The sequence below is a fragment of the Populus alba genome, chromosome 7, assembly GCF_005239225.2.
Source record: "Populus alba chromosome 7, ASM523922v2, whole genome shotgun sequence".
NCBI lineage: Eukaryota > Viridiplantae > Streptophyta > Magnoliopsida > Malpighiales > Salicaceae > Populus > Populus alba.
The window spans coordinates 9,863,746-9,882,234 of record NC_133290.1 but is presented as its reverse complement, the minus strand read 5'-3'; the positions used below and the strand labels follow the sequence as shown (position 1 = coordinate 9,882,234).

At 32.8% G+C, this 18,489-nt stretch overlaps 2 protein-coding genes and 2 long non-coding RNA genes across 15 annotated transcripts; 3 read left to right on the top strand and 1 right to left on the bottom strand.

The window, feature by feature from the left end:
* The first annotated feature begins 554 nt into the window (after window positions 1-554).
* LOC118049702 (uncharacterized) lies at window positions 555-6,264 on the top strand. The gene is made up of 3 exons (XR_012170245.1): window positions 555-854; window positions 2,144-2,174; window positions 6,156-6,264. It is a non-coding gene; the product is annotated as an uncharacterized lncRNA (long non-coding RNA).
* Window positions 4,001-5,869, top strand: LOC140955780 (uncharacterized). The gene is made up of 4 exons (XR_012170291.1): window positions 4,001-4,366; window positions 4,878-5,087; window positions 5,557-5,572; window positions 5,740-5,869. It is a non-coding gene; the product is annotated as an uncharacterized lncRNA (long non-coding RNA).
* A 1,148-nt stretch (window positions 6,265-7,412) lies between the features above and the next one.
* Window positions 7,413-11,462, top strand: LOC118049701 (uncharacterized WD repeat-containing protein C17D11.16). The gene is made up of 14 exons (XM_035059766.2): window positions 7,413-7,570; window positions 7,649-7,744; window positions 7,828-7,951; window positions 8,166-8,224; window positions 8,315-8,383; window positions 9,108-9,178; window positions 9,269-9,365; window positions 9,886-9,960; window positions 10,129-10,227; window positions 10,410-10,553; window positions 10,645-10,674; window positions 10,771-10,833; window positions 10,934-11,011; window positions 11,107-11,462. The coding sequence occupies exons 1-14, from the start codon at window positions 7,544-7,546 to the stop codon at window positions 11,164-11,166; spliced, it is 1,092 nt and encodes a 363-aa protein (XP_034915657.1). The 5' UTR covers window positions 7,413-7,543; the 3' UTR covers window positions 11,167-11,462.
* A 1,868-nt stretch (window positions 11,463-13,330) lies between these two features.
* LOC118049679 (uncharacterized) lies at window positions 13,331-16,726 on the bottom strand. 12 transcript variants are annotated; one of them, XM_073410491.1, is made up of 5 exons: window positions 16,299-16,726; window positions 14,871-16,068; window positions 14,433-14,693; window positions 14,143-14,202; window positions 13,331-14,044 (listed from the first exon to the last, which is right to left on the bottom strand). In XM_073410491.1, the coding sequence occupies exons 2-4, from the start codon at window positions 15,689-15,691 to the stop codon at window positions 14,148-14,150; spliced, it is 1,137 nt and encodes a 378-aa protein (XP_073266592.1). In that variant the 5' UTR covers window positions 15,692-16,068; window positions 16,299-16,726; the 3' UTR covers window positions 13,331-14,044; window positions 14,143-14,147. The 12 variants fall into 12 exon arrangements, with proteins under 12 accessions (XP_073266592.1, XP_073266594.1, XP_073266584.1 ...); XM_073410493.1 differs by having other exon boundaries at window positions 14,143-14,198; XM_073410483.1 differs by lacking the exon at window positions 14,143-14,202 and having other exon boundaries at window positions 14,871-15,739; window positions 15,987-16,068; window positions 16,299-16,725.
* Window positions 16,727-18,489: the final 1,763 nt, after the last annotated feature.

The window sequence follows — 18,489 nt, the reverse complement described above, 5'->3', positions numbered from 1 at the left end:
AAACCGGGAAAAACCGATTTAACCGAGAAAAAAACCAAACAAAAATTAACCGAAAAAACCGAACGCGAAAAAAAACCGATGAACCGGTTAAAATATTTAGAAAAATGTCCGGTCCGCGTTCGGTTTTCGTTTTGGTGTGCCTGAACCGGCCGAACCGAACCGAACCGAACCGAACCGAACCGAACCGGTTCGGTTTAGGAATGAAAAAAATTAAAATAAACCAAGCGGTCCAAGCCGCGGGCCTCCCATTACTTTTCCTTTCAAACCCTAGCAGACCATTTATTATTTGTTTTCCATTACACACAGCCGCCCCCTCCCATTACTTTTCCTTTCAAACCCTAGCAGACCATTTATTTGTTTTCCATTTCACACAGCCGCCCCCTCCCCTCCAAGTTCAACCCTTTCAATTTCCTTTCACACTTCACACTTCACACTTTACAGACACAGCCACCCCTCCAAATCACACCCCATTAAACAGCCGCCCCCGCGCCCCTCCCCATTAACAGCCGCCTTCTCTTCACCAGTCAACGAACTTAGGCTATTTCTCAACGACCATTCTTCGAATCTCGAAAGAAACCGCTTTCGTGCGTGTGAGTGGCGAAACTATTAACCTCTTCCAGATCTTCTTCAATCTATTGCTTCTATCAAAGCTGACTACATCGCTCAGGTAATCTTGTCATGTAATTACAAATTTAATTAATTGTTACTTGTTGATTTTATATTGTTTCTATTTTGATGTGTTAATTATTTTAAACAATGTAAAAAATGAAGTTAGGACGAAGAACACAATTTGGAAAGGAAATTGGAATCGTTGTCCCTGTCTCAAATTCTCAGAAGACGATCAATCGCAAACAGTATGTCCTCATTTTTTTCCCTTCTTTTCTTTCGCACTGGTAGATTGGAATTTGGAACTGCCAACAAAAGTTTGTATTCGAAGTTAGCTTTTTGAAAATTGACCCCATTATTTACTGTGGCTAACCTTTGAGATAATCGGTCAATCCATGATTATGAATTGGTTTATATGAGTTGAAACTTGAAACATAGTCTGAAAAAGATGGATTAGCTGATTGCTGGGAAAATAGTTTTCAAATCTCTTTGAAAAATTTCATCCCCAGCTGCTATTTTTTTTTCCTTACAACAAGGAGTGGCTAATTTGTGTGTTATTCAATTGAAAAAATATAAAATTTAATAATTTTTTTTATGATTTTAATGTATTAATCAATGTTTTTGTGCAATAAAAATATTTTTTAAAAAGTAATATTCTACACTGCCAGACTCTTCGAGATTTCGAGTCAAGGTCAAGGTTTATACTAACATTACTAATGACATCTTGAAAGTTCACATGCATGGTTAAGCCAACCATAAACAGAAATAAAGAAAAGAAAAGAAAAGTTGAAAATGTAATTAAGTTCACATGATTATCTTTTTGATCTGCATGTTTCATGATTAGTAATTGTGAATTATTAAGAAAAACTTAACAAAATATAATTTTAATCTTGATGGCTTACTGTGTTGCTATCCAATTAATAAATTGACTCAAGTGGCTTGATGATATATAGTGGGGACATTCTATTTTAGACATGCAGCTTGTTGCCTTGTTCTACTTTCTTAGTTTCTTTTATAATTTATTTGAGTAAAAATGTTGTTTATTTCTTCTAGACACTTTAGCTTCCCAAATTTCAGTAGTAACCAGCAAGCATAGAGATTATGTATTGGGAAGATGAACTATCGTTTTATTTGCAATGGCTGTGAAACTCTCTTTCTGTGTGTCTTTATTTTGTGTGCTTGTGCACATATGCACCTGTAGTTCTTGCTTCTCTCCAGTTCCTTTCGTTTGCAAGTTATTATTGCTAGAGTAGGTCACTAGTTCTTTCCTCTGCAAGTTGGGTTTTGGTAAGATTGATTATAAAGAAAAAGGTGTTGGTAATGCATAATTTTTTGATTTAGTGCTGATGTTAGTGTGGCTTGTTTATGATGGATAATTATGTTTGGTAATACTGGGCTTCATGAATGATGGTACCAGCTTATTTCTGATCTTAATAAGCTATACTACTGCTGGATTTGTGCTCTTTATTTATATTGGCAAATTCTATTCAAATCTTTGATATTTTTATCACTAATGAAACTTCAATCTTGTCTCCAGGTTGTCGACCAAGTCAAAATTCCTCCTACAAGTAACAATATTGTTTAATTATAATTTATTTGTTGTTTTTCTTTTAAGCCCTTTGAAGGCATTGGTTTGTAATTGATAATTTGTGATTTTAACTGTGATTGCTGTTTTTAAGTTTTTTTTTGAAGCAGGAGAAAAAATTAGGAAGGTAAAAAATATATTGAATACAAGATTCACAATAATAACTTAATATAAATGAATATTTAGTGGCAAAAAAATTAAATGTACTTTGGAATTTTTTAAGAAAATTAGAAATTATTAACATCAATTATAAGCCAATTAAAAATCCACTAAAAGCCCGTTACAAAGCCCATTACGAAGCCAGAAAATAACCATAGGTTTTTCCGGTTTTGGACTCAAAAACCGGACCTGAACCGAACCGAAACTGTATTCGGTTTGGACTTGGTCCGGTTCGTTTGTTTGGGTCCCTCTTTTTTGTGTTTTGCCTTCCGGTTTGGTTGTTTTTAAAAAGCAAAACCGAACCGACGGAAAATGATCACCCCTACTTTATCTGGTTAATTAAGCTGGTAGGGTTCCTGATTTGTGAAGATCAATTTGCATCCTGTGATTAATATTTTTTTTGTTTTTCTGTGGATTCTGGAATATGGATAAAGTTAGCGTAGGGATGATTAAATTACCAAATTAATTTAATTATAATGTCAAGGTTATTTTTGGATGAGGTTCTGTTGATGAATAAGGAGTTTTTTATATCAAATTTTGTAAGGTTCCTGATTTGTGATATGTGTTCTTTTCTGGGTTAATTAAGCTGGTAATGAAGATATCTTAAAGAGATCTAGAGTTATGTATTAAAGTGAGAAATAGAGAAGAAATCACAAGCAAAGAAGTTGTCTTCAAGTTTTTTAGATATTAACAATAATCCTTGCCATGTATTTCTGGATCAGTTTTTAAAAATCCATGTTTAAAATTGGATAAGGTTATTTTTGGATAAGGTTCTGTTGATGAATAACGAGTTTTTTCTATCAAATTTTGTAAGGTTCTTGATTTGTGATATGTGTTCTTTTCTGGGTTAATTAAGCTGGTAGGGTTCCTATTTGTGAAGATCAATTGCATCCTGTGATTACTATTTTTTTTGTATTCTGTGGATTCTTGGAATATGGATAAAGTTAGCGTAGGGATGCTTAATTTACGAATTTTTTTTAATTATAATGTCTAGGTTATTTTTGGATAAGGTTCTCTTGATGAATAACGAGTTTTTTCGATCAAATTTTGTAAGGTTCCTGATTTGTGATATGTGTTCTTTTCTGGGTTATTTAAGCTGGTAAGGTTCCTGATTTGTGAAGATCAATTGCATCCCGTGATTAATATTTTTTTTGTATTCTGTGGATTCTGGAATATAGATAAAGTTGCGCAGGGATGATTAATTTACCAATTTATTTTAATTATAATGTCTAGGTTATTTTTGGATGAGGTTCTAGTTTGATAGAATAACGAGTTTTTTCCATCAAATTTTGTAAGGTTCGTGATTTGTGATATGTGTTCTTTTCTGGGTTAATTAAGCTGGTAATGAAGATATCTTAAAGAGATCTAGAGTTCTGTATTAAAGTGAGAAAAAGAGAAGAAATCACAAGCAAAGAAGTTGTCTTCAAGTTTTTTAGATATTAACAATAATCCTTGCCATGTATTTCTGGATCAGTTTTTTAAAAATCCATGTTTAAAAAATGGATAAGGTTTTGTTGATGAAATAACGAGTTTTTTTCTATCAAATTTTGTAGAAGGTTCTGAGATTTGTGATATGTGTTTCTTTTCTGGGTTAATTAAGCTGGTAAGGTTCCTGATTTGTGAAGATCAATTGCACCTGTGATTAATATTTTTTTGTTGTATTCTGTGGATTCTGGAATATGGATGAAGTTAGCGTAGGGATGATTAATTTACCAATTTATTTTAATTATAATTTCTAGGTTATTTTTGGATAAGGTTCTGTTGATGAATAACGAGTTTTTTCTATCAAATTTTGTAAGGTTCCTGATTTGTGATATGTGTTCTTTTCTGGGTTAATTAAGCTGGTAGGGTTCCTGATTTGTGAAGATCAATTGCATCCTGTGATTAATATTTTTTTTGTATTCTGTGGATTCTGGGAATATGGATAAAGTTAGCGTAGCGATGATTAATTTACCAATTTATTTTAATTATAATGTCTAGGTTATTTTTGGATGAGGTTCTGTTGATGAATAACGAGTTTTTTTCCATCAAATTTTGTATAGGTTCGTGATTTGTGAATATGTTTCTTTTTCTGGGTTAATTAATGCTGGTAATGAAGATATCTTAAAGAGATCTAGAGTTCTGTATTAAAGTGAGAAAAAGAGAAGAAATCACAAGCAAAGAAGTTGTCTTCAAGTTTTTTTAGATATTAACAATAATCCTTGCCATGTTTGTCTGGATCAGTTTTTTAAAAATCCATGTTTAAAATTGGATAAAGGTTTGTTGAATGAATAACGAGTTTTTTCTATCAATTTTGTAAGGTTTCCTGATTTGTGTGATATGTGTTCTTTTCTGGGTATAATTAAGCTGGTAAGGTTCCTGATTTGTGAAGATCAATTGCATCCTGTGATTAATATTTTTTTTTGTATTCTGTGGATTCTGGGAAATATGGATAAAGTTAGCAATAGGGATGATTAATTTACCAATTTATTTTAATTATAATGTCTAGTTATTTTTTTGTGATAAGGTTCTGTTGATGAATAACGAGTTTTTTTCTATCAAATTTTGTAAGGTTCCTGATTTGTGATATGTGTTCTTTTCTGGGTTAATTAAGCTGTACGGTTTTCCTGATTTGTGAAGATCAATTGCATCCTGTGATTAATATTTTTTTTTTGTATTCTGTGGATTCCTGGGAATATGGATAAAGTTAGCGTAGGGATGATTAATTTTACCAATTTATTTTAATTATAATGTCTAGGTTAAAATTTTTTTGGATAAGGTTCTGTTGATGAAATAACGAGTTTTTTGCATCAAATTTTGTAAGGTTCCTGATTTGTGAAGATCAATTGCATCCCGTGATTAATATTGTTTTTGTTTTCTGTGGATTCTGGGAATATGTATAAAGTTAGCGTAGGGGATGATTAAATTACTCAATTTAATTTAATTATAGATGTCAAGGTTATTTGGATGAGTTCTGTTGATGAATAATGAGTTTTTTATATCAAAAATTTTGTAAGGTTCGTGATTTGTGATATGTGTTCTTTTCTGGGTTAATTAAGCTGGTAATGAAGATATCTTAAAGAGATCTAGAGTTCTGTATTAAAGGAGAAAAAGAGAAGAAATCACAAGCAAAGAAGTTGTTGCTTCAGTTTTTTAGATATTAACAATAATCCTTGCCATGTATTTCTGGATCAGTTTTTAAAAATCCATGTTTAAAATTGGATAAGGTTATTTTTGGATAAGGTTCTGTTGATGAATAACGAGTTTTTTCTATCAAAGATCAATTGGCATCCTGTGATAATATTTTTTGTATTCTGTGATTCTGGGGGAATATGGATTAAAGTTAGCGTTGGGATGATTAATTTACTCAATTTATTTTAATTATACATGTCTAGGTTATTTTTGATAAGGTTCTGTTGATGAATAAAGAGTTTTTTCTACAAATTTTGTAAGGTTCCTGATTTGTGATGTGTTCTTATTCTGGGTTAATTAAGGTGGTAATGGAGATATCTTTAAAGAGATCTAGAGTTCTGTTTTAAAAGTGAGATAAAAAGTGAAGAAATCAAGCAAAGAAGTTGTCTTCAAGTTTTTTTAGATATTAAACAAAATCCTTGCCTTGTATTTCTGGATTAGTTTTTAAAAATCCATGTTTAAAATTGGATTTGTTTAAATAAACAGGGTGAATGAATTTTCAAAGGATTAATTTCAAACCTATACATTTTTTTTTATTTGAATTCCCCAAATTTTTTAAATTTATTTTTTTTGAATTCCAAGTTTCAAGTTTCAAGTTTCCAATATCTGAAATTTATAAATTTTTGCTTTGAAGAGGAATAATGATAGCAGCAGTTTCGTGGGTACCCCAAGGGGTTGCAAAAGTTTGTACCAAGTGTATGGCAGACCCACCTTCAAAAGAGGAAATTGAAGAGCTGATCAAAAAAGCTACGTGATTTAGAGAGAAGGTAAGCTACTATTTTCTCCCTTTTTCTTTCAAAAAAGTTTACTTCTTTTTGTGTTTCAAATGGCATATTTGTTGTTGAACGTATGGTTTTTTTGCTATACGGGTTTGTTGGCTGATTCCACTTTTTGTGTATTTTCAAATTCTGTTTAATAATTGAATGGGAGAGCTTAATGGAGCATTGTAATGTTGATTATCTGAGTGCTGAAAATAGCCGAGTTTTAAATTCAGGAGGTTATTTGGAGTGTTGATTTTATAGTAAAGTGTGATTGGGTTTGAGTTTTTGAGACCCATTTGATGAAAAACAAAATTTAAATCTCTGTTACGAAGGGTTAATGGATATAGGGGTTAATGTGAACTTTGGTGGAGTTTTTGGTATGTATTGGGTTAGTATCGTCTTTCGAGTTATGCAATTTGAGTAATGGTTGTAGCATGTTTTTTGTAAGTATCACACGTTCTGATGAGAAATCGATTGCTTTAAGTTTATGAACGCGAGTATTGAATCAATGAAGCTGTGCTGTCGCATCGTGTTTCTATTGTAGCTTGTCCAACTTTCTTGGGTTGTTTTATAAGTGTGAATTCGTACGTATTTTAATGGTTTTGGAGTTTTGTACAGTGGAAAGAAATAGTGGGCAAGCGTAGTGAAGATGACGCAGGAATAGGAATGGTGAATAGCGTTGCAAGGGCCCGGTTGAAGTAAGACTCGCAAGTTACTGTAGCCAATATGACCATGAGCAGAAGGTCCAATAGTTACAGCAAGAACAAATTGTAATGACGTTAGGCTATATTAATGGCTTAACGGAAGGACTTGATATCGGATCACTAGATTGGAGTGAAGGGATGGATAGGGTGCATAATAGTGCATCTAACAAGAGATGCCATTTTTTCACTTCTTATGTGGTGTTTCTTCTTACTTTTATTTTTTTCTTGCTAGCAATTTGTAGAAAATGAAGAGGTCTTGGTTCGCCAAGTTGGTTTTAGTTTTGGGAGTTTAGGATGGATTGTTTAAATACTGATTTCTCTTGATAAGAGCATTCTTGAATATTTGAATCATTGAGGAATTATTAAACCAGTGAATAAACAATCACTTGCATAAATATTTTTTTCGGCTGTTTTTTTCCCTTTGATTCACATCATTTTCTGGTCACATGCCTTGAATTTTAATTCACTTTGGATGTGCAACTAAGGATGCATCTGATCACGCAGGTATTGAGTTGTTCAGCACGGGACTCGGGGACCTTTACTACCCAAGTAATAGCATGGACCCGTACATCAAGGATGAAGATGTAAGTTTGACTACTTTGTTATGCTGTAGTTGGCTTCTCTTGGTATTTGGTTACTTATTTTTGCACCGACTCTTTTAGGGTGATGATTCTGAAGATCTTGAAGACATGGCTATCAAACCAAAGGATGCAGTCATTGTTTGTGCATGCAACAAGGATGAATTTAGTAACCTCGAGGCATGTAATTGTTAGTTGGGAAGCTCTGCAATTCTCTTTCTCTCTCTCTCTCTTCTGACACGAAGTGCCAATTGTGCATGCAGGTTTGGATATTGGATGAAACAAGTGATGGTGATTCAAACATATACGTTCACCATGAGGTTCTCCTCGCAGCATTTCCCCTTTGCACAGCATGGCTTGATTGTCCACTTAAAGGGGGAGAAAAAGGTATGATAGCTTATACGCTCTTCTCCGAACTTGTTTTTTCTTGCAGATTCCAGCTTTCTCCAGTAATTCCCAGTTTCTAGGCTCAACTTCCATTTTTTGAGACATCTGGTTTCAATGTAGCTGTGTGAAATTTGAAAGTGGTGCAATGAGGGTTTGGTTTTCTTCGCAGAAGCTTATGCCTTAACTACCTCTTTTGAGATTTGTGTTTTTGCAGGGAATTTTATAGCTGTTGGGTCAATGGAACCTGCCATTGAAATATGGAACCTTGACATTGTATGTGGAACATCACATAAAATTACAATTACATTGACTTTTTTAGGCAGAGATTGTTTTAGAATCTCTTACATTTTCTGATGTTCTCAGATTGATGAAGTGCAACCAGCTGTGGTATTAGGTGGCACTGAAGAGAAAAAGAAGAAAAAAGGGAAAAATGTGCATTCTAGAGTTCCTTTAATGTTCTTTGCACCTTTTATTGTTTATGTGTTCAAAAGGCGGCTATGAATTAGAAGAATGAATAAAGTTAAAACTTTGTTGTTCATTGGCATCCATTTAAGGTCACATCTTTGTGTAATTGAGATCCATGAATTTTCTTCACAATTTTCTACTCATGCTGGCATGAATGTTGAAGCGGAGTTCATGGGTTTTTCTTCATGCTTATCTTATCTTAGGGAGATTCAGAAATAAGGTAGCTTCAGAAAAGCATTGACACCTTTATAGTGGTGTCTATAATTGGCAGGTGTTAGATATGCTGCATGTGTGAACCAGCCCTGGCAAAGGAAAAAATATTCCTTTTTTCTTTTTTTTACCTTCTTTTTTTTTAAAAAAATATACATCAATATGCTGGATGGCCTGCACCTTGCTAGGTCCTCTACTCACATCTTTTATCATTAGAATGCAACCTGAAACATCTTGGAACTGGCCATCTTAATGGTTGTTCTTGTACCTTGCTTTTGCATTTTGTTTTCTATGATTGAAGACAGTATCATGGATATCTGTTATGGGGTTGTTTTGATTTTTTTTCATTGTTCCTTTATGTTACCATTCCTCCTTGAGCAGTATCATCATTTCAAAACCCAGGCATAATGTGATATGACTTGAGAAAGTATATTTATTTTTTCTTGTTTTTTCTCACCAATCCTGCAACTTCTTTTGTCAGGTGTCAATTAAATACAAAGAAGGCAGTCACACTGATTCTGTCCTTGGTCTTGCTTGGAACAAGCATTTCAGGTTTGGGGAATTTCATACGATCTAGTTCTGTTCTATCTGCTAACATTGATGGATTGGTCCGATAGCTAATAAGTATTGAAATAAATACAGGAACATCCTTGCCAGTGCTAGTGCCGACAAACAAGTCAAAATTTGGGATGTGATTGCTGGAAAATGTGACATTACCATGGAACATCATACAGATAAGGCAAGAATATAGTCTCACATTATTCTTTCATATAATTTGGACAGTGAACCAAGCTAGATTCATTTGTTACCTGGGTATGCATTCATTGGGATATTACAACTGTTCATGCATCGGTGCTGACCTATCAGTCTATCAGTGTCCTCAACCCAAGGACGACCAGGCACATTGTATGCACATGTATGCTGCAAGACATGCTGTTGAACAATTCAAAGATCAATGTGCTAGTGATTGAATAACTTGTCAATATTCCTTTGTCATAAAGCTAAACATCTGTTAAGGAAATTCTAAAATAAAATAATTTAGTCTTCCAAGATTTGTTGGAATTATAAGAGCAGGGTTGTTGGAATATTTTCAGCTCTAAGTCATAGCAGTTGTTTGTGCTAGCTAATGTAATGAACACCCTTTACTATGCTGTGTACTATGGTTCTATTTAAATTTATTGGATGAAAAAATTACGGGTACTTGTGTTATTAGCATATTGATATGGGTTACATTCTTCTTTTCGTACAAATGCTGACAGGTTCAAGCAGTTGCATGGAATCATCATGAGCCACAAGTTCTTCTCAGTGGATCCTTTGATCGTTCAGTAGTCATGGTAATACAGCGCTTGCTTAGTCTGATGTCTATAGATTTGGATTGTCACTGTACCTCACAGTGCAAGGCTTTTCTTTCTAAGATCACTGCCATGTGAAAGTTTTCTTTAATTAGTCATGGTAATTAAGAGCTTTCTTAGTCTTGATGTCATTACCCTTATGCTTTGCAGAAGGATGGAAGGTTGCCTTCAGATCCTGGTTTCAAGTGGTCGGTCACAGCTGACGTTGAAAGCTTGGCCTGGGATCCGCATGATAAGCATTTATTTGTGGTGTGTGCTTCATCCTTCTATTTATGGTTTTCCTATACCTGTTTTTGAGTTCCTTCTATTTCTTCTTGACAAAGAAACAGAGGGGACCATTGTTTCTATGTTTTAAATACATGATAGGTGTATATAGTGTTTCATTTGCGAGGCATTGGAATATCTTCTAAAATGCTGAGATATCCTTGTAGGTGAGTCTTGAAGATGGTACAGTTCAAGGTTTTGACATCCGTGCTGCCAAGTCTGGATCAGCTTCTGACCTTAAGCCAAGTTTTACCCTCCATGCACATGACAAAGCTGTTTGCACAATCTCTTATAATCCTTTAACATCTAATGTACTATCTTCATTTTCGTATTTTAATCCTCAGTTCTAGTTAGATGTTTAGATTATCAACTTCACTAAACTTTCCTTGCCATGTGTGACAGCTTCTTGCTACTGGATCAACAGATAAAATGGTAAAGTCATTACCCTTTTCTTTTCTTTTTTGGTCCTCCAAAGCAGAAGTTATCGATGGTTCATATAATTCCATTTTCTGCTGAATATTTCTACAGGTAAAACTCTGGGATCTGTCCAACAACCAACCCTCATGTTTAGTATCCAAGAATCCTAAAGCAGTATGTGACCGTAACTTTTCTCAGATCTCACGCAATAAAAAAGTTCAAACATGTTTTTAGATGTTAGCATGAGTCATCACACTGTTCTGAATGTTTTCAGGGAGCTATATTTTTCTGTTTCCTTCTCAGAGGACAACCTTTTCTGCTCGCTATTGGAGGATCCAAGGGGACATTGGAAGTGAGTTTAAAAACCCTATCTTATATTTATTGGAGCGCTTATCTATGAGGAAGTTTGTATAATTTATCCTAATTTATGTCACTAAAATCTCGCAGCTATGGGATACATTGTCGGAGGCCGAGGTTGCTAGAAGATTTGGAACCACAACAAGCTGAAATCACCGCTGGCTTGTTAAAGAATTATAAATTTATACATTGTCCGAGGCGGAGCAATTTATTTTAATTATAATTTTTTTATATAGTTAAAGAATTTTTTTCTAGTTGTTTTGGAACAATTGAAAGATTTGCTAGAAGAAATATAGGGTTTTGCATCTATTGCCCAAAATTCCCCACTGTAATTTTTTTATAGGAGTTTGGGCAGAAATTCTTTTGTCTTGTGGAGGGATATCATAACATATAATTATCTATATAATTGTTTATGCCTCTAGAATAATATAATTTTTAATTATTCATCTTGAATCCTTTTATGAATGGTTTGGAATAAAGAAAGAAATAGATGTTGTCGGACTCTATTATGAATTTAGTTGGTATCATCTTTTAATATTATCATTCTTACTAGGGAAAATAAATAGAAAAATGCTTTAGTTGTGCAAAACATAAAGTTTAATATAACAAAATTAATAAAGTATATTTATGGCCAAATCATAATTGTAATTCTTCTAGTTGAAGTTTAAGAGTAATTAAAGCCATCACACTAATAGTTATTCATCATAATAAATTTGTAAAAAAATGATCTCTTATTTGATGATTAAGCTAAATTTTGAATTCCGTGAGGTCAAAATAAATGTTTATGGGGATTTTTCTAGATTTTGGTGAGATAAGTTTTATGAAATGTAATACAATAAGAGGATAGGTGTTTGATTGAGACTTTTTTAAAATTTCAAGGACCAATTTAGATATAAATCATGTCAAAGTTATTAGTTGTGTTAGTTTGAGGAAAATAGACAGAAAAACGGATTCCAACTTTGAAAAAAGCCATATATAAACTGAAGTTTAGGAGATATATTCAGTTTATTTTTTTATTTTAAAAGTATTTTTTTGAAAATCTTTTTATTTTTTTCTTTACTTCAAGTTAATTTTTTTTTGGTATTTTCAAATCATTTTGATATACTAATATCAAAAAATAATTTTTAAAAAATAAAATAAACTTATATTAATACATTCCTGAGTAAAAATATTTTCAAAAATATTCATTATCATACCCCTAAATACTTATTTAAAAATGCAATTGCACTATCGATGCAACTGTGTTTCTAAATATAGAATAACCTCATAAGTTAAAATTTGTACACTTTTCTTAAACTTTTTGGTTTAAGTAAGAGAAAATCATTGAGAAATGTTTTTAGGTGCAAGATGTTAGATTGCACAAGAACATTGAGAAAATAAAAAGGATAGTGAATTAGGGTTTGAACTACAAGTACCAATATTGCTTGCTTCTCTAAATAATAAAAGAATGAGGACTATTTTATGGGTTACGGCACAAACCTCTTCCATGAAAGAAACTTTTTAGCTTGAAAAAGAAGAAGCTAATATTATAATATGATTATATATATTGTTTTTCAATCTTTTTTAGTTATGACTACTATACCAGTGTGGAGCTGTTTGCAATTGCATTGCTACCATTACAAAAGTGTTTTTCAAACTTGAGAAACCCTAGGTGTATTCAACTCTAGAAAAATACTCTAAATTTTATTTTCTATAATAAAAAATCCAAATTTCATAAAAAGAAGAAAAATAATGAAAGAATTATAAACTAAGAGTAAAAAAAAAAAGATAAATTAACTAGGAAAATATAGCGACTCTTTAATATTAACTTTCAGATCTAATTTGAATGTTTTATGGATATGATTTCAAGTGGTTATAATAAAATTTTATGGTAAATTTTTAATATGATCTTAGAATCAAATTAGAAATTATGTTTATTATTATAAGAATAATCTAACAATCAGATTGAAGATATATTCTTGTTATTGTAAAACTGCATTCGACCAAAATCTCCTGCATCAATTTCTTGAGAAGAGGCCAAGTAATTGTCTCCCAACGTTTATTTCTTTCCCTTTGCTGTCTTTCTGGTTTCCTTGTAGGCAAATTATCTCTTTGAAATCCATTAGTTAGACTTCATGAATAATCGGCATTGGACTGCCCCACATGCTTATATAACAAGTACTGTTCTTAATTGATAGCCTGGTAAAATCCATAGTTCTCGTCCGGAGGATTTAAAATCAAATATTGTTTTCTCCCAATAAGGGAGAGGATTAGGAATGCGAAGGCTAGAATCTAGTTGTATTAGTGTCTAACCCCCAAATAAGAACCAAAAATATGAATAACTTGATAACCATTACTACTTCTGTAGTTTTTATACATCCATCATCCGAATTTTGAATCATTTACATCTTCTCTTTTTTAAAAAGAATAAATTCCCTGAAACACCGTAGGTAACACCATTAGGCTTGTTGAACTGCATCGATGACATGTTGTCAAGCTTTGGGGAAGAAAGAATCAACATCTTCACAACCAACTACAGAGATAGACTAGACCCAGCATTGCTTGCATTGACATATCTAGGAATTGAAGACCATGGATTTTTCAAGTGCATTGAAGATCTAATACAGAGGATATCAGTTACCCCAGCAGAGTATCACAGCAACTTAAGAAATGTAACAAAACGCAAGGTGCTATTGAAAGTCTCATCGAGTTTCTGAATATGGAGGAAGAATCAGCAGAGGAGGATAATGACACAGAAGATGAAATGATTTTCTTCTTGAATCAAGCAGGACCATTTCCTGCCTGCCTTTTTAAATACAAATTGCATTCTAATTTTCCAGTTGAATTCGCTTGAATTCCTAACTCCTAGCTTCCAAAAATGAGATCATATTACCTTGGCATGGACGAAAAGGATAAACCCTGAAGGAAAGTGCACGATGGCGGAAATTTAACTTTAGCAGATGCTATGGTTTCAATTAACTCTTTTATTAGATGCACCAACATGAAAACTTCATCTGCATGATTTTTTGTCACCCAATCTTCCAACACCCTGCACAAATCTCAATCTTTAACTACAACTTGAAGAAAAGGAACAGATGTTTTCTAAGTGAATCATTAACAGAAAAGAAAGTGCGACATGATTAGCACCTTCCTCACTCTTTTAAGGCGATATTTTCACTGCCACGGTATGGACCTCTACCAGACTGGCTACCAAAATTATTAAAATTTTTGTCAAGTCAACTTTTTTTCCTTCTTATTTGTGTGTGGGTGCACTTTGGGGGTGTATAATCCAACACATATTCAAGACTCTAGCAGGAGTCTTATCCCACACATTTTATTTTTTTGAATCACCACCATCCAGAATACAGGCATGCATTCTTCGGTTACTAGAAAAGACTGTCAAGCAAACAACCAAAGATATTAATTAGGAGACCAACCTCAGTTGAGATTCTGTATTGCTGCTACAATCTGAAAACAGAACCTTGATAACAGGGTGTAGATCTAACTTCAAAACTGAATCAGTATTGCTCTTTGTGTCCAAACAATCACCACTACAGCACCATGAATTTGGATTTACAAGGACAATCTGAAGCATGGGAGATTTTGTTCTCAAATCCCTGACCACGGTCCTGAATGATAATTCATCTTTTGCACTTTCCACTAGCTGACTTGTGAACATTCTCTCCAGAGTATATTTCCTGTTCATGATGATCAATTTTTTTTTTTTTTTTGTGAAGCTCAAGGCTGCTATATCCCATATACAAACCTTTAGATTCACTACATAATTTTTTTGTGTTTTCTAATTAGCTAGCAATACAAAAGTACAAGAAATGAAAATGGTGGAAAAATATTAAGAAGGTACAGCAACCATGTACCTGAAAAGGTCAGCTGGTCCACCAACTGGCAGAGAAGTGGAAATGTAGCATTTAAAAAGTCTAACTCCATCATCTACAGGCATGTCCCCATTTGCACAAGGATAAGCACCAATAAGAGATGAGCACCGTGGGCAAACAAATTGCTTCCATTCAATACCAGTAGATAGATTATAGGATCTAGCAATGAAAGCATCTCCAAGAAAGCCATTGAGGAAAGATCTCTGATTTATCCTGAGTTCCATAGCTTTTGTGGTTTTCTGGTCTTCCAAAGAAGGCCCGCACACATCATGGATGCCACCTTCATCAGTATAATCTTGAGTATGATGTACTGAATCACAACAACCTGGTCCTGGAGCCACTTTTTCAGAGAGATCTGATGCTGGTAGTGCAGACAATAAAATACTACTATTAGTTTTTTCCTCTGCAACTTTAAATTTGACATTCTCACCATGGTTTTCCAATTTGGAACATGAAGACCCTGATTTTCCATTAACGCCTTGGATCACTCCACATTGACTGTCACACCTTGTAACTCTTCCAGATTCTGTTTCAAAATCTCGCATAGCTTCTTCAATTAAACCTTCATCGCCAGACTCCTGTTCAGGCTTGTACGTTTGGATTTTATATTTTTCAGAAAATTTACATCCAGCAAGATCATCACTGCAAAGTGTAACAGCTGTAGAATTCAACATGCACACACCCATTGGACATGCATATGATTGTGCATACCTATTCACCAACTTCTCACTGGCACCTCCAAATGAACAACAGCAACCTCCAAACCAGTTGTCAGCCATCTCTGGCCAATTAACCGATGTCATTTCCACAAATTGCCCACGTATGAATAGAAATTCTGAGGAAAGCTAAGACTAAACAGAAAATTATTAAAGTGATGCCATAAACCTAAGTGCAAATTAACAACTCAAAGCAGCCTATATAAAATCTCTCGTTTCTACAGCCTACATATCCCAATTTTCATTTGGTAAACCTATAAATGGTATAGTGAGGTATTGAAAACTTATGGAAGAATTCCAATAAATCAACCATACTCATAAAATATGCATATTCAAGCAAAATCAAAAGGAATTAACTAGAACGAGCAATCAACAATCTTACTTTAAAGGACTTCTAGTCAGTCTATTCGAGCAACTTCTGCAATAAAAATGAACTCCTTCCATTGAGGATAAGCTCTTTAAATCTCAACCAAACAATTAAAACACATCAGAATAAAAAACCAAGTCCAGCACGACTAATGCACAGCTCTAAATCATAACACAGACAATCACATTAAGCCAAAATCAATAATTATAAGTTAAAACCTTTCACCTGTTCTCTTCAATCAAAATTATAACTTTAACTGAACTTTTAAATCAAACCCAACAGAATACTTAACCCAAACAACTCCAAAAAAAAATTACTGTAAATTACCAGAATCCATAATGAATGGGTTTAACAAATCCAAATCCTCGTTCCTCTCACTTTCATCATCACTCAAATTCAACAAATCAAAGGTAGAAACTAAAGGGTGATCAACAGGAAGAAGCAAAACAAGCTTAACTTCAATATGATCATCAGAAGCTTTAGCATTTACTGGAGATTCAGGGTCAATTAAAACCCTGGGAATCGGAACCCTAATTGAAACTTCACTGGTTTCTTCATTCTCGGTGAAGGCAACTAAAAGGTGGGATTTTGAGAGGTTTAATTGAGCTTGAAGGTGGTGAACCGAAGGTTTTGATTGTGAATTGAAGAGAAAGAGCTTTAGATTTGGTGATTGGGTTTGGTTTCCATGTAAATCTTTATTTTTTAGGGTTTTTGAGAGATATTAGAGTTTTTAAATTTTGTTTATGTTACAGTAAAAGGCATGTTTTTACTTCAAATTAAACGGGGAGTTTTAAGGATCAATTTCATGTCACCATTTCTTTTAAAAACTTTGTTCACTTCAATTGACCCCTTGATGTTTCATCATTTGTTAGTAAGGTCCTTCCATCCAGGGATTGACAAATATTTTACTTTTTTATTTTATTAATTTTAATTATTTTCAAATATATACATAGTTTATCAATAAATATTTTAAAAAATTAAAGTAAAAAATTTAAGAAATTTATATATAATTTAATTTTCAAAGAAAACTTATTGAATTGACCCCTTAATAAAAATATACAGAAGAACTTATTGATAAATGGATGAAATGTCAAGGGGGTAATTGTCATAGAATAAAATTTTGGGAAAAAACTGATAAAGACCATATACTTAAAGGGGTCAAATGAAATTAGCCCAACTTTTATTTTGTTGTTGTTTGGGCTACATGAGTTAATTTGTAGGCCCATTAAGGAAAGGTTTAGCCCTTTCAAATTATAGACTAGGAGTGTTGTTACATCACATTAATGGGCTGACCTAGTGAAGGGTTAGGATCTAATCCTATTGAATTGTCTCAGTTCGAATTTAGAAAATATTGTAGAAAAATAATTTTCTAATAAATGCCTCATCCAAGACTCGGGTAGGAAGAGCTCAAGTCCGAATATGGAAAACATAATTTTAAAAAATATTCTTGATTATTAAATTAAAAAGAAAAATTATCTTTGATACAGCAGTAGTAAAATGCTTGAATTTTAAATAACCCAGTAACTCATCTCATTATAATTTTTTTTAATGAAATTATATTATTATAATTTGTAATTAAAGCTTTAGTTTTTTTTTAATAGTAAAAAGCTGTGAGCTTTGATACAAACAAACAGTTAAATTTTAAAATAATTAATTTACAATTTTTCTCGCAAATAAATAAAATATTACCTATCCTATAAATAAATTAATTTACTATTTTGACGTAATGATATAAAAAATAAAAATAAAAACAATAAAAATTATTTTTAATATATTTTTAAATAAAAAATACTTTTAGAAAATATCATATAGTATACTATAAGTAGCTTTGGGTTTGGAAATCTTTTATATATATATAAAATAAAAATGGAAAGGTGAATAGACTAGAGTACAACAGAGTGGATCTTAACGCTCAATTCTTTAATGATTTGAAATGCTCTATTTTTAATTATTATTATTTTAAAAAAAAAAAAGCTTGGCAAAGTATAATATTTTACGAAAAGTCTTGGCTACGATAGTTGAAGAAATTTTGTTGTGTAAAAAATATCATAGCATATGTTTCTCTCTTTATGATGTGCAGTGATCTTAGAAGAGAGAGTAACTTTTTAAAATATATAGAAATCTCCCCCCCCACCAAACCGTTTTGATCTCACAGAACACAGTTACCCCCTCTCCCCCCGGTTTTTTCTCTTTGTTTGTTTAGTGAGTTGCCGATTGTGATTCATGAAGAAGAAAACTCTTGTTCCTGCTTAGCTTCCAATTGATTTTGAAGAAAAAGAGACTGTGTGATTTTGAAGAAAAATTTCTCAGAGCTGTGTATAAAAAAATGAACGGAGCTGAAAAAAAAGTAAAGTGTTTTCCTTTCTTTAACAGAAAGAAAACACTTTCCTTTGGTAACGTTACTTTTTTCAGTTTGACTGGAATTCATTTTTCTTTGACTACCTTTTCATATTGTTACCAAACACAGGAAAACAAGGAAAGTGAATTTCAGGAATTCACTTTCCTGCAATCAAACATG